This window comes from Tachysurus vachellii, chromosome 10 (assembly GCF_030014155.1).
Source record: "Tachysurus vachellii isolate PV-2020 chromosome 10, HZAU_Pvac_v1, whole genome shotgun sequence".
Lineage (NCBI taxonomy): Eukaryota > Metazoa > Chordata > Actinopteri > Siluriformes > Bagridae > Tachysurus > Tachysurus vachellii.
Genome location: NC_083469.1, coordinates 11970583 through 11984951, shown reverse-complemented (window position 1 = coordinate 11984951; position 14369 = coordinate 11970583). Strand labels below are relative to the sequence as shown.

The 14369-nt window shown below is 35.9% G+C and overlaps 4 protein-coding genes across 5 annotated transcripts; all 4 read left to right on the top strand.

The window, feature by feature from the left end:
- The first annotated feature begins 3051 nt into the window (after positions 1 to 3051).
- On the top strand, positions 3052 to 5400 carry LOC132852148 (B2 bradykinin receptor-like). Its single transcript, XM_060879207.1, has 2 exons — positions 3052 to 3197; positions 3926 to 5400. The coding sequence occupies exons 1-2, from the start codon at positions 3052 to 3054 to the stop codon at positions 4920 to 4922; spliced, it is 1143 nt and encodes a 380-aa protein (XP_060735190.1). The 3' UTR covers positions 4923 to 5400.
- A 1345-nt stretch (positions 5401 to 6745) lies between these two features.
- Positions 6746 to 7859, top strand: LOC132852313 (B2 bradykinin receptor-like). The gene has a single exon (XM_060879433.1). The coding sequence runs from the start codon at positions 6787 to 6789 to the stop codon at positions 7834 to 7836; it is 1050 nt and encodes a 349-aa protein (XP_060735416.1). The 5' UTR covers positions 6746 to 6786; the 3' UTR covers positions 7837 to 7859.
- Positions 7860 to 8845: 986 nt separating this feature from the next.
- bdkrb1 (bradykinin receptor B1) lies at positions 8846 to 10690 on the top strand. Its single transcript, XM_060879055.1, has 2 exons — positions 8846 to 8972; positions 9049 to 10690. Exon 2 carries the CDS (start codon positions 9051 to 9053, stop codon positions 10104 to 10106), a length of 1056 nt encoding a protein of 351 aa, XP_060735038.1. The 5' UTR covers positions 8846 to 8972; positions 9049 to 9050; the 3' UTR covers positions 10107 to 10690.
- A 441-nt stretch (positions 10691 to 11131) lies between these two features.
- Positions 11132 to 12526, top strand: LOC132852343 (ovarian cancer G-protein coupled receptor 1-like). Of its 2 annotated transcripts, none has more exons than XM_060879492.1 (2): positions 11132 to 11644; positions 11747 to 12526. In XM_060879492.1, exons 1-2 carry the CDS (start codon positions 11135 to 11137, stop codon positions 12104 to 12106), a joined length of 870 nt encoding a protein of 289 aa, XP_060735475.1. In that variant the 5' UTR covers positions 11132 to 11134; the 3' UTR covers positions 12107 to 12526. The 2 variants fall into 2 exon arrangements, with proteins under 2 accessions (XP_060735475.1, XP_060735476.1); XM_060879493.1 differs by having other exon boundaries at positions 11133 to 11246; positions 11387 to 12526.
- The last annotated feature ends 1843 nt before the right edge of the window (positions 12527 to 14369 follow it).

Genomic DNA, 14369 nt, shown 5'->3' with positions numbered 1-14369 from the left:
TTAAGACCAAAATTTTAAAAATATACTTCTGGTGGACACACAGACACCATGTCTGCTATATTTGGATGCAGAATAGACCAATTTCTGGTGGTGTGGGGTTCCACAGCAAATATACAGATTTATCAAAAAACACACATACTATGTGTGTGTCCTTCACTTAAATGAAAAGGAAAAATGTGCCTTCGTTGTTTGAGTACTATTGTTTCATATTTGTTTTCCTATCACTAAGAGTCACTAAGTCAAGTGTTTACTTCCTGCCTGACAATAACATAAAAGTGTCAGGTCACAGTATGCAAACAAAACATATTAACCTGTTAATGGTTGTTACGTCACTGGCCTAGAAAGATTTATGTTCTCTTCTGTACTACGCATAAGCACCATATGGCCACAGCCAAAACATACAAAATGGCCAGAAAAATAAATAAGTAAATGTAAAGCTAAGAAACAGCTAATAATGTTCTATGCACATTTAGAGATAATGTGAAGCAGTTGAGAGTATACCATTTCCTGGGTAAGAGAGAAATCTAATTATCAATACCACTGCATCTGCGTTCAAAGAGTAACTGTATATAGTATAATTATTACAATTATAGGCACCACAGTGGTGCAGTGGGTAGCCTCATAGCTCCAGGGTTGGGGGCTTGATGGCTTTGTGGCTTACTAGATTTGTGAAGTGTTGCATATTCTTTATTTATCTGTGGGTTGGACCTGTGTTGGACTGGCATCCCATTCAGTGGTGTGTTCCTACCTTGTACTAAGTGTTTTAAAGACAGTCTCTGGCTACAATGCCACACTGGTAAGTGTAAGGTGACAACTGAATATGACAGAATTAATATTTCACAAATTTAATTAAACTCATTTTTTTAAAAGAAACAGTCGGTATAACCAGTGAAATATCAGGCTCCTCCCAAGGTTTCTTCCTCACATCATCTCAGGGAATTTTCCCCTGCCTTTGTAGCCTCTAACTTGCATATTAGATCTAAATATAAATTAAAATCTTAAACCTTTTACATAATTAATATGAATTTTTATATTACTGTAAATCTGCTTTGTGACAAATAAAATGTAATTAATATGAACTGAATATCACCAGGAACCTCCAAATGATTACAAATACAAGCTTCAACTGTGCCACTGGAGTGTATGTGCTTAAGCAGGGAAAATAAATAGTTTGCATGAATATGTACCCAACAAAGTCTATAAATTTACCTTCATTTAAAGTGCTTTAATTACAATTTCCAAGCAATAGTGCATGCAAGAGTGAAAACTATAAGCTAAGTAATGGGCATTTTGGGTCAGAAGCAAGCCAGTTCATCTGGACATTACACACACAAGGCTGGTTCTTTTTTTACAATACATCTATATTGTTCTAAAGATTTGTACAGTCTATGCCAATGAATTGGAGCTGTTCTGGTCCTACTACGAAACTTTATTATTTTCTTTTATTCTGTATGTGCTTACACATCATGACCATGAACAATTGGTTGAACATTGGTTTTATCATCTGTACATTCTGGTGGAATTGTGAAATCCTACATTTGTGGGTTTTATCTTTTCATCCTGTGGAAATGCCACAACAGAACAGAATCTGGTCAGTTAGGTGTAAAAGGGCTTTGACTTTGGTATTCTTATAATCCAAGCAGTAGGACATGGTAAATTTAATCAGGAAAAAACAGTGCTCATCTTGATTTTCTGGGTATTATGAGTGTTTACTGAAATCATTATAGATAATGAAAAGCTAGTTGGCTTCCTTGAACTATTAAAGACATTGGGTTTATTGGCAATGACCACATACACTTTGGATTCATACATCCACTTTGTGGCATATGAGAAAGCTATTTAAGGCAGATGGAAGTGGGCATGCATTTTAATTTTTTTAATAAATATATATTTCCATTTGTGAATGTAGTTACAAAATTTCAACCATGTCTCTGTTCACAAACTTGGAAAAATTTTCGTAGTGTTGATCAATCCATATGGCATAAACAAATATTCCAAAAAAAAAAAAGGAATGGGCAAAGGTTTAGATTGTAAGCAAATAGACATAAAACAAGATAAGACTTAGGGCAAAGTAGTTAAGCATTAAACAGCACATTGTGGTGCATAGGCACATGTATACAGTATATGGTCATAAAATCACAGAGTGCACTTGACAGCTACTGTAAATGTACTTTAATTAGAGGTTTAATGCATTTTTCTCAGTAGAAACTATAGAGAGAAGCCTCATAAGGGAAATCTGAGAGAATGCTTTTACACAAACATAAGGACAATGAGTACTAAGCTATAATAACTGGTCGATAATGGCAATTAGCTGGATACACACAATATGTGTACAACTCAAAGACAGTTAAGTGGTCACACACAAACTTTGTGGTCAATTATGACAACGATAAGCGTTCTGTGTAAGTGAAAAGCCAAGCGAGTCGATTCCCCAAACAATTACTTTTTTTAATGGTAAGTATTGGAGAGTAGTAAAGGCTGCTATTAAACTATAGGTACACTGTAATAAAATTGTTCCAAATCACACCATTTTGAGGAGGTAAAACAACTTATTCATGCAATATATCTTCTATTCAGAATGAACTATTTGCTTTATTCAACCCATGTGTGAGGCACTTGCCATGATCTGTGGTAAAACAGTATAATTCTTTTTTAAAAATTGTATTCTCCAGGTTCATCATCTGTTCCTTACATCATCCAAGTTTACTTTTTTATCTCTATCCACAATTTTCCCTGTGATTTCCCTTAAAGTTCAGCATTAATTTGTACAAAACATCATCTCAACCAACCTCTTTTTCATCACATAAATATTTATGTTTGCAACAGTTGGAGCGTTGGTGGATATCTAAACATTTTGCTTCAGAGTCATAAATTAAAATAGACTTAAGCCATTATACAATTAATCTTTTATAATCATCAAATAAAGTAAAGAAATATAGACTTTGAATAAAAACATTTGACTATATTTGGCTTCTGAGGAATAGAAATTTTTTTCTTCTTTGGTCCAGGAAACTGGGGGGAAAAAAGAGAAGAGGAGGGAAAAAGTTTGGAATGACTGATTTAAGATCCAGCTCGCTCTGTTTTAAAGCAGTCAGACATGTGGTTTGCTCAGTAGAGAGGGAGGGAAAGTGGAGGCAAATTGTCAGAGGAAAACAGCAAATCTGGATTGATTTTAGGAGCCATCCCATTCCGATGAGGTGCGTACATCTTTTGTCTGTCCTTTAGCCTTGAATGAAATAAAGACGTAAGAAGTTAATCCCTATAGGTATATTGTGCTAAGGATTAAATAATCATTGTTTTAGTAAGAAAATATTGATTTGTATCATAATATTAGGTTGTATCTTAAAGTGAATCATTTCCATCAACACTAAGCAAACTTGAAGTCTTGTTAAATAACTATAAAGACTGACAAAGTAGCCTACAAAATATTGAATGTTTCTGCTCTCTAAAATACAAAATAATGATTCTGTTAAGAATTAATATTTTAATAATGCTGCCGCTTTTGTTTTGTGAACAATTCCACCCAGTTCTGTTTTAAAAAATAGTAAATGAATAATTGAGCTTACTTCAGCAATCTCTGGCCATTCCAGGACATAGAAATGACATTTCTGATCTCCACTGCTTACATACTTGTATATAAGGTTAAAACTATTATTTTACAATTCTGTATAAATGTAATTTGCCGATTCTACTTTTCCTTCACCGCTTTTTTACTAGTTTCTACAGAGATTGTTAATCAGTTTATTTCAACTAGAAGAGATTTTTCTCCAGAACTGTGATTATGAAGTTTATGAACAGAGTATTATAGAACTGGTGTTTATAAGTTAGAACCATCCGTTATTTGAATATACTGTATGTTGTGTTAAATTAATATGAGACTAGCTAATTTAAAAAAGAAAAATCACAAGAAAAACTCTCTTGACAGCTACCAAATGGAGACGGACATCCCAGGAACAACACCCCTACCCTTTCCCACCAATCTCACAAATCATAGCCTATGTCCTGAACCAGAGGCATGGGACTGGTTGTACACCATGCAGCCAATATACATGTTTATAATCTGTGTGCTAGGAATCCTGGGAAATGTCTTTGTCCTGCTAGTATTTTTCCTGCATAAGAAAGCCTGTTCTGTGGCAGAGATATACCTGGGGAACCTGGCTGCAGCTGACCTCCTTCTGACATCTTGCCTACCTTTCTGGGCCATCAATGTGGCAAGTGGTTTCGAATGGCAGTTTGGCTCGCTGATGTGTTGTTTGGTAAACACGGGCATCAAAATGAACATGTACTGCAGCATCTACTTCCTGGTATTGGTGAGCGTGGACCGCTACCTGGCTCTGGTGTTTGCACTGACTTATGGCAGAATGCGGCGGCCCTGGTACGCCAAGCTGAGCTGCTTGGCTGTGTGGATTCTGGGTATCATCCTGAGTGTCCCGACACTTAAATTCAGGGAGGTAATGTACATCTCCAAGTACTCAGTCACTGCTTGCATACTGAACTACCCCAGCCAAACGGTGGAGCTGGTCTGTGACATTCTGCTTGTCCTGCTGGGCTTCATCATCCCTGTGACTGTCATTTCCTACTGCACCTGCAAGATTATACAAGCATTGCACTGGAAAGTAATGGAGAGGTTCAATGCAGTAAATAAAGAGAGAAAAGCCACGGTGCTGGTGCTAGCTGTTCTTCTGGCTTTTCTGCTGTGTTGGATTCCTTTTCACCTGGTAACCATTTTAGATATCCTTATAAGATATAAAATATTAAGTGGGTGTACACTACAAAATGTCCTGGATATCTGTAACCAAATATTCACATATTTGGCATTGAGCAACAGCGTGTTAAATCCAATCCTCTATGTGATAGTTGGCAAAAACTTCAGAAAGAAAGTGAAGGAGCTCCAGTCATCAACACGGAAAACATTTGCATGATTAATAAAATATTAATAAATATTTGCTTTTCAAACAGATAACCAGTGCCTGAGACCAACACTGTTTTATTGTCCTGAGTTAGGTAAATGTTGTTAATTTATATTTCTCAAAGAAATTTCAAGATGTATTACAGCCTTTGTATGTGTTTGTGTTATACAGCATATCATTGTATTATTGTACTATTGCATGTGTTTATGTACCAAATGCAGTTGCAGCAATACCACGTATAATTAAGATTTATATTAGTGTAATTAATAATTAGGCTAGTTAAGAGATGGCAGTAATTAACACTGTTTATGCAATATTCAGATATATTTCATTTTCATATGGGGACTTCTATAACAATTAAAAATAATTTCTGTTTTGTATTTTTTTTTCTGAAACAATACATATACACTGAATAAAGGTTTTTTGTTATTAATTTAATTAAGTAGTATGTCGCTCTGGATAAGGTCATCTGCCAAATGCTGTAAGTGTAAATGTACTGTAAATGTAAATGTAAGTAGTTGTTGATAGTTGATAGCTCAGAATTATGGACTTCATTAACAACAACAACAATATAATAATAATAATAATTCATTTTAATATATCTTATAAAACTACTCTGTATATGTGTGAGTGTCATAAATAAATTATATAATATGTGATTTCTAGTCTGCTTAAATATGTGTTATATGTGAATGGGTGTATTCATGTACAACAAAGAGGTAACAACTGTACCGGTTACCAATGTACAGGGTTAAAAAATAACTGTATAATTATAAGTATAATGTAGTTTTCAAATTATTGTATTTTCAGGAGAAATAGTGAAATAGTCTTGTTTGTAAACTACAGTGGTAAAATCATAGTGGCGTCTGAAACAGTTCTGGACTGAATATGTGAAGACTACATTAGTCAAAGTCTTCAAAGTATTTTTCCAGACAATAAAGGGTGGGTCACACTGAGTCATGTGTCACAGTCTCGCCACTTGTGGAAAAAGTGGTGTGGGTTATGTTTTCCCTAAGGCTGTTGCCTGTGAGACATGCTGTTACAGCAGATGCTGGTAAGTAGTTTCACCCACACACAACCACAAAGACACCCTTAGCAATAAACAAAACTTTATCATCAGTTTGTGTAGGTAAGTACTGGTAGTCTGTAAGCAACATGGAACATATTTCTTTTGCTTTCAGAAAAGGGAATGATTTGTAAACACCAATCTCAGTCTTGTAATTATAATCTGAAAGTATATGTTACCGTTTTATACCAAAAATACCAGTAGCAATTCCAGCCAAAGTATTAAATAAAGAAATAGAAATTCATATTCCAGCACAACACAGCTTAAAGTCATGGAAGTTAAATATTTTGCACAAGTAATAGTATTCACAGTTTTATGTGATTCATAACAGTGGCTAGCTAAGTGCTAAATTCCCAGGTAAACATCTTATTTAGAGAAATCGCCAGAACACACGATATAACTTATTGTTACAAAAGAGACATACAAGTAACACAGATCACATGATATTTATAGGTCATTTAATACTCATTTGTCATGCCTCATGTAAAAGGTGCATGGCACGCAGAACAAGGCAGTTATCCCAGTGTGAAATCAAGCAGATAAGATCGACCATCTGTTGCCTCCATTTGATGTTCATCACAGCATCATTTATTTATAGAGTTCATTAGCTCCATTAGCAACCAAGCATAATCTTTGTCCTCTCTCTAATAAAGGGGGCTGCCTCACTCTGCTCTGCCTTTCAAAGTCTTTTTGGCTGCTATTCTCACTACACCATCTTTTTTTTACTACCTCTTACTATCGACTCTCCAAACAGCATTCATAACACAACACTTTTTCTCAGTGTATCCAGTCCCTGGAGCGGCCTTTTTGATGATTTTCAACATGACTACTGTTCCATCACTGGCACTCTCAGACTGGGAGCTGTTGCAATGTAACCACACAGAGGCTTGGGAATGGGTCTATTCCATACAGCCGACCTACATGTCTATCATCTGTGTGCTGGGTGCATTTGGCAATGCCTTTGTCCTTGGTGTGTTTTGCATTCAGAAAGGCCACTGCTCTGTGGCGGACATCTATCTGGGAAACCTTGCTGCTGCTGATCTCCTCATGGTGTGCTGCCTTCCCTTCTGGGTCATCACTATAATTCACAAGTTCAACTGGTACTTTGGACAGCCCATGTGCCAAGCGGTCAGCCTCATAATTGGTATGAACTACTACTGCAGTGTGCTGTTCCTCATGCTGGTTAGTTTGGACAGGTACCTAGTTCTGACAAGGCCTATGTCTATGGGGAGACGGAAAGGCACCAGCCATGCCAAGGCTATCTGTGTGGCTATTTGGCTCACAGGATTTTTGCTCAGCCTTCCAGCCTTGTTGTTTCGCTCAGTGGAGTTTTTCCCTGAATTTGAGACAGAGGCATGCTATATGGATTACCCTCATGATGGGTGGAGACTGCGTTACAACATGACGGTGAATGTGGTGGGTTTTCTGGTTCCTGTACCCCTTGTGTCTTACTGTAGCTACCATATCATTATAATTCTGAGTGACAAACAGGTGAGGAGGTGTTCAGCTGTGAAAACAGAAAGGAAGGCGACACTTTTGGTGCTTGTTGTTCTGTCAGTATTCATTCTCTGCTGGCTGCCCTTTCAGATTTTTATATTCCTCGACACATTATATTATTTTAATGTCATATCTGGTTGCCTCTGGGGACACAGTCTGGACATAGGTACACAGCTCTCTACTTATCTTGGTTACAGCAACAGCTCACTCAACCCTTTTCTCTATGTGATAGTAGGAAAACACTTCAGGCAAAGGGCTAAAGGAGTATTTGTTCAGATTCTGAACTGGGGGCGTTGGCGAGTCTATCCAGCTCACAAAATCAACTCCAGTCTAAGATATACAGTGTGCAAGAGTGTAACCTGACAGATGAGCTGAATCTACAGTGACCCCTGCTGTTATGTGAATGTTAGATGGTTGGCAGACTATCAGAGCTTATTGTATGTTCATTAGATATTGTATACAGACACAATTTGTTTTGTTCTGTGTTCTTCATCCAAAATGAAGTTTTCTTTTTTAAATTTGGAACTCTTGTGGTGCCAATACAGCTGTTTATGCTTATGTGCTTTTTAGATTTTTTTTCTCCCAGGTGCTGTAATGAATGGCTCTAATATAAATACATTTAACCATCTTATTGCTGAGTGCAAATAAAGCTTTTCAAAAATGTCTTTATGTGTGACATACTTGTGTGACAAATTAGATTATTTTATACAAGAATGATAGATAGATAGATAGATAGATAGATAGATAGATAGATAGATAGATAGATAGATAGATAGATAGATAGATAGATAGATAGATGGACATATTGTGACATTTATTTCAAGATATTTAGACATATTATGATATGATAGATATGATATATTTAAAGATAAAATGAGATAAAGTGTCTTAGTAAGATACTAAGGTAACATATCGGTCTGAATTCTCTCATGTGTTTGTCATTGGGGTTTGTGAAAAGGTAACTATATGATTCACACTATTTGTCCTCATTAAAGAATGAAAATTAGACCACAAGAATGGAGGCACTATCATTATGAAAGAGACAACTCCCACACGGATATAAATGATTCATCATACAAATGTACCCAAAACCAAGTGGGACCAATGAGCAAAATGTCCCACATAGCAAAACAGAACCATAAGTATACTATAAAGTGTATATACATACCAAATACACATATACAGCATATACATATACTGCAGATATATAAAGTTATACAGAAGGTCAGCAGAAACATTTATTACACAACTACGATTTCTGTGTGTGATTTTATCAGTTTTTCAGGGTGCAAATTTTGAAAATATAAACAAGATTAATCACTCAAGGCTTGTGGGAGGAGAGGAATGTGGTTATGTACACTATGATGTGCGTTCCCTGCTCAAGATTCAAGAAGAGCTTTGCACTGAGAGAAATCAAGGAACACTCCTTCCCAGCAGTGTGGATTACATTAATAGTTTTATAAGTATTCATTTAAAAAGGACAAAAACTGACTTGTAAGGTAGGTTTTTCTGACAAGTTTCAATACAAAATAATGCAGTATGGTTCTTTTTCAAAATTACATTTTTATTTTTAAGGAATGGATCAAGGAGAACATGAAGCAACTATCCAGCTTCAAAATTCCACACTTGCACCACCTGCAATGTTCAACTCATCAGACTGGCATATTGTTCATGCTATTGTTCCTCCGTACATATTTATTGTGTGTTTGGCTGGGATTCTGGGCAATGCTTTTGTATTGTTCGTGTTCTTCTTCCAGAGGGGAAAGTGGACTGTGCCTGAGATCTATCTGGGAAACCTGGCTCTAGCTGACCTAATCCTGCTGGCCTGTTTACCATTTTGGGCCATGAACATCCTCAATCACTTCTACTGGCCATACGGAGAGTTTCTGTGTAAAGTTGTCAATCTCTCCATTATTGTTAACATGTATGCTAGCATTTACATGCTGGTGATGGTGAACTTAGATCGTTACCTTGCACTAGTGCTTATTATGAAAGCCAGATGGCTAAGGAGAAGACGAAATGCAAAGGTCATTTGCTTTTGTCTCTGGCTTTTTGGAGTGATCATGGGCATACCCACTGCTGCTTTCAGGAGCGTGCAGTACATCCCAAGTTTTCAGGCAGAAGCCTGCATTATTCATTACCCTTTTGACTCCTGGAAACTTGCCCACCATCTTCAACTGGTCCTGCTGGGCTTTGCTCTTCCTCTCCTGGTGATTGTCTTCTGTAGTTGTAATATTTTGTGGGTCCTTCAGAAAAGAATGGATGGTGTTTTTCCACAGAATACAAATGACAGAAAGGCCACAGTGCTAGTATCTGCTGTGACCCTGTTTTTCTTTATTTGTTGGGCTCCGTTCCATATTTTCACCTCCCTGGTTATACTTTGTGACCTTAACATCCTGGATTTGGACGCCTGGGATCATATCTTAGATGTCGGAACCCAATTTACCACATACTTAGCATTTTTGAACAGCTGTCTTAATCCACTGCTTTATGTATGCAGTGGCCAATACTTCAAGAGGAAAGTCAGTGATATCTATAAAAGAAGAAGGAGCTCAACTGGGTCAGTGGCCACCACGTTACAACGTTCTGTTATAGCAACAAGGAATGATCAAATAAAAACAGGTGTTTTGTAGAGCTGAAATATGTGCATATTGTTTGTGTGTGTGTACGTGTTTGTGTGTGTGTGTGTGTGTGTGTGGGTGTGTGTGGGTGTGTGTGTGCGTGTGTTTTACATTAGCCAGTTAACAAATGTAGGGGTAGAAATCAGCACTATACTGCATGTTTCAGGCACAAATGATTATAATCAATAACCAGCTGAGTGTTCTGGATATACTCAAGCATTTACATGTATATGTAACAGCACTTCTATGTACTTGTAAACAGTGAATAAACAGCTACCATACAAGGCAGTCTGTTAGAGGTTTGTTTCTAGCAGTACTGCTGTTTTGTGTTGACCTTGTGTTGACCCATGCACCACCCATTTAATATGTTAATATGTTATGAGCCTTATTGTTTATGGAAGTTTCCTTCCCTAAAGGAACATTAAGTCATAATGTTATGTATACTATAGAATATGGATTTTAGTTGTTTGAAAATGTATTTACTAATGAATTCTCATTTATTCGTCTTGTTGTGAAGCAGGTTGGAAAAAGAGCTGTGTATGTGTAACCGCTTAGGTTTGATTTTTGAAAACAATAAAAGTCTCTTTTGCAATGTCTGTAAGGAATTTATTTTTGTTACCAGTTCACAAGTGTACCGTACCATATATGAGTATAAATATATCATATATCAGCTGCCAATCTAGCAAATGCAAATGTATAAGAAACAAAAGTAAAGCTTCTGCATTGACAGGAATGCTTCTCCTCCAGCTCCTCCAGTATGTCAGTATGTCCCAAAGGGATTCATTCATATATGACAACATTAATTTCTGTTATTCCCTGAGCAATATATTGTGCCATTGCGCAATCAGTTAGTTCTGGAGAGAAAAAAGCACATTCCATTTCATAGGAAGTTTTTCTTAGAAAGAACTTTATGTGCATGATGTGACAGGCTGTATTTGCATTAACTAAATTTGCATATGTCTGGAACACCTACTCATACCGGAAACACTGTGATAAATACATGCCTACAGCCTTTTTAATGAAACTTCCATGAAGCAAGCATGGATGAAAATGAATCCATCAGCAAAAACTATTCTTGTACATACAGTGATACAGTGGCTGTCTCCATGTACCCAGCTGTTTACTCTACCTTTTTCATCATTGGACTTCCAGGTAACTGTTTGTCATTGTATGTAGCATGGGTGCAAATGCAAAAGGGAAACAGCCTGGGAGTCTATTTGGTCAATCTGTCTATATCTGATTTGTTATATATCATCACCTTGCCTGTATGGATCATGATTGCTATGGATCAGCCGGTGAACGATACCCTCTGCAGCCTCATCGCAGTGATCATGTACAACAGTTTCTATGTGGGTTCAGGATTACTTTGCTGTATCTCTATGGACCGCTACCTTGCTGTGGTATTTCCTCTGTACTTTGCCAGAGTGCATACGGTGCAAACAGCAGCCTTTGTGAGCATGTTTGTATGGCTCATAGAGATCTCTGTGCACATTGGCCTGCTGGCATACACATACAAACTGCAGGAATTCTCTTCCAGTCAACTGTGTAAGGTGAAGATACCTATGGACTCACGCAGTGCCAACGTGGCTATAATTCGGGTTGCACTGTCCTTTCTTGTCCCATTGTTCCTGATGGTTTTTTGTTTTCACCAGATCATGATGTCTCTCAAAAGAAGTGCATCCACATCGACTAGCGAGCGTGTGAAGATCCGAAATCTGCTCTGCATTCTCTTGGTTGTATACATGGTTTCTTTCACCCCCTACCAGGTTGTCATGATTGTCATTAGGTTGTTGGAAAATAAAAACAACAATTGTGAATTTGTCCAACAACAAAGAAACTGCTACACAGTGTTTGTTGCAACCACAACAATTAATAGTGTATTAGATCCAATTGTGTATTGTTTAAACACTGAAAGTGCCAAGGCAGAGATACTAAGGGTTTATACGGTGTGTCGGCATCAGTTATCTCGGGCTGTTTCTGTAATGGCTTTATCCTCCTCTAATGACTGTTAATACAATAATTTTTTGTCACTTAGTAAAGCAGATATTCCAAATTATAATATAAATTCTATGACCTTCTGATCTGATGCAATATAAGCAATATATTTTACTGTCTTTTTGCATTTTGATATTTGACTGTTTTTAAAACTGCTGAATATGCCCTACCTGGAATTCGTGAAGATATAAGAAGAATTTGTTTGATGTTTGATGAAAAGAATGCAAAAATGTCTACCACAATGATGAATGTAAAGTAAGCCTAGTCCGTAGGAAGCATTATTATTATTATTATTATTATTATTATTATTATTATTATTATTATTATTATTATTATTATTATTATTATATGTAATTCTGCAATTCCACTGAAACTGTTTCATTGAGTAACGCAAATAAAATAGCTACTAACAGGTGTATAGCATAAACTTACAAGCTACAAGCAAAGTAGAAATAGCTGTAAATACTAATACTATAATACATAAATAGTAATAAATATTAGAAAAAGTGTTTTGTATATTTTGATTATTTTTATACTAGCTCCTTTACTATATTTTATTTGCATATACTGTGTGTAGACACTTTCTAATAACTGTTTTATGCATTTACATTTGTTTGCCTGCATTAAAGAAATTTGCATGATGTGTTCCTGTGGAGGTGAATTAGCTCCTTATATGGATCTAGTTTTACAGCTTAGTTGCAGAGGTGTTTTGCATAATGAAGCTATATAAAGTACAATACTATAAATGTTCTGTCGTGCAAAACTCATTTAATTTCTTAAATAATCAGCTCCAAGTACTCAGCTGTTTATATTCAAAGCCATATCAGTACTGTCAGAAAATTGAAGCTTTAAAAAGTTACAAACAAAATCACACCTGTAGCATCGATCATGGGTTGAAAAACCTTTATGTTTGTACCATTTCCAAATAGGATATCAGGACATCTCACGTCTCAAACATTAAAAAGAAGACAGTTTCATAGCTTAGGTAATATCTCAGCCCCATCAAACCAAAACAAACCAAACTTTAAAAGGTAATTTCATGACTTTACAGGTCATTAGTAGCATTTTATAATCAAAAAGTGTAATTAAAGTGTAAATAAGATCTTAGAGTAGAACTAACTTGATCTGACTTGAAGTAATCCAAAGATCAGAAAGTTTACTTCTAGCAATATTTAGTTTAAAACACACACACACACACAGAGAGAGAGAGAGAGAGAGAGAGAGAGAGAGAGAGAGAGAGAGAGAGAGAGAGAGAGAGAGAGAGAGAGATGCTGTTAATTAATCAAATAAATCAATGAATAAAAATAACCATACAGTTAGGTTTGTGTTCTTGCTAGTAAATGTTCTGGCGACAATTTGGAAAATAACCAGAGCATAATTCTCTAATTACTTACGCAGCACTGAAAACTGAAAAAAGAATGAATAAATATATTTTTATGGAAAAGAATTTTCCAGTCACAGTGGCGTCATTACGTGTGGTTATACTTCTACTCCCCATTGAGTTTGTGGTCACTGTGAGACCAGAAAAAAACAACAGGAAGACAAGCTTTAGCTTTTTTTTTTTACAGAAAAAAGGTGCAGACATTGTGTTTATACAGACAGACACTATGTCTGCATACTGTCACATGTTTTAAACACACTCAATCTGTTTATTGTAAGATGTCTTTTTATTAAGGCTTTGGTATCTATAAATGCCAGTGATCTTTCTTTTGTACTGAATTTTCTGTGGTCATATTTGTTTTGAACCCATTAACCTTCAAATTGATATCCATTATGAACTTTGCAAACAGTTGGAATATTCTGGCTTTTCACAGTAAATGCCTACAAATATGTTCATATATTTGAGTTTGTATAAAGATGTTTAAACGACTTGGGGTCTTGAAAATAAGGTTATTGTTTAAAAGTATTGGCTAGTTTAATTGGAAGATTAATTCTGCTCTTCACAATTCCAACGCTAGATGGAGACAAACAGGAATATAGTTCCTTAAGGATAACACATGTTAATGATAACTTCAATTAAATGATAAAGTCATTTAAATATCTATGGAAGGCATTAGCTAGGAGCAGCTTTGAAGGCACAAACTGAATGAGTAATAGAAGTAATGGTAACTTTTGTTTATTAAATATTTGCTTAACACATACAGATGTCCTTTATTTTTCCCAATTTTACACTTTTCTTAGTAGGCACTTAAAAAAAATTGTATTTTCATATTCTTTTTTTTAAATTTATGCAGACATATGATTCTCTCGAAAACTATTTATATTATCATATCATATCAG

Bases quoted from the DNA above. Each gene is read 5' to 3' on its own strand.
- LOC132852313 (XM_060879433.1), top strand. From the start codon at position 6,787: ATGATTTTCAACATGACTACTGTTCCATCACTGGCACTCTCAGACTGG.
- bdkrb1 (XM_060879055.1), top strand. From the start codon at position 9,051: ATGGATCAAGGAGAACATGAAGCAACTATCCAGCTTCAAAATTCCACA.
- LOC132852343 (XM_060879492.1), top strand. From the start codon at position 11,135: ATGGATGAAAATGAATCCATCAGCAAAAACTATTCTTGTACATACAGT. The intron at 11,645-11,746 runs GTGAAGATACCT...TGTTTTCACCAG, and splicing joins CTTCCAGTCAACTGTGTAAG to ATCATGATGTCTCTCAAAAG.
- LOC132852148 (XM_060879207.1), top strand. From the start codon at position 3,052: ATGACTGATTTAAGATCCAGCTCGCTCTGTTTTAAAGCAGTCAGACAT. The intron at 3,198-3,925 runs GTGCGTACATCT...CTCTCTTGACAG, and splicing joins AGCCATCCCATTCCGATGAG to CTACCAAATGGAGACGGACA.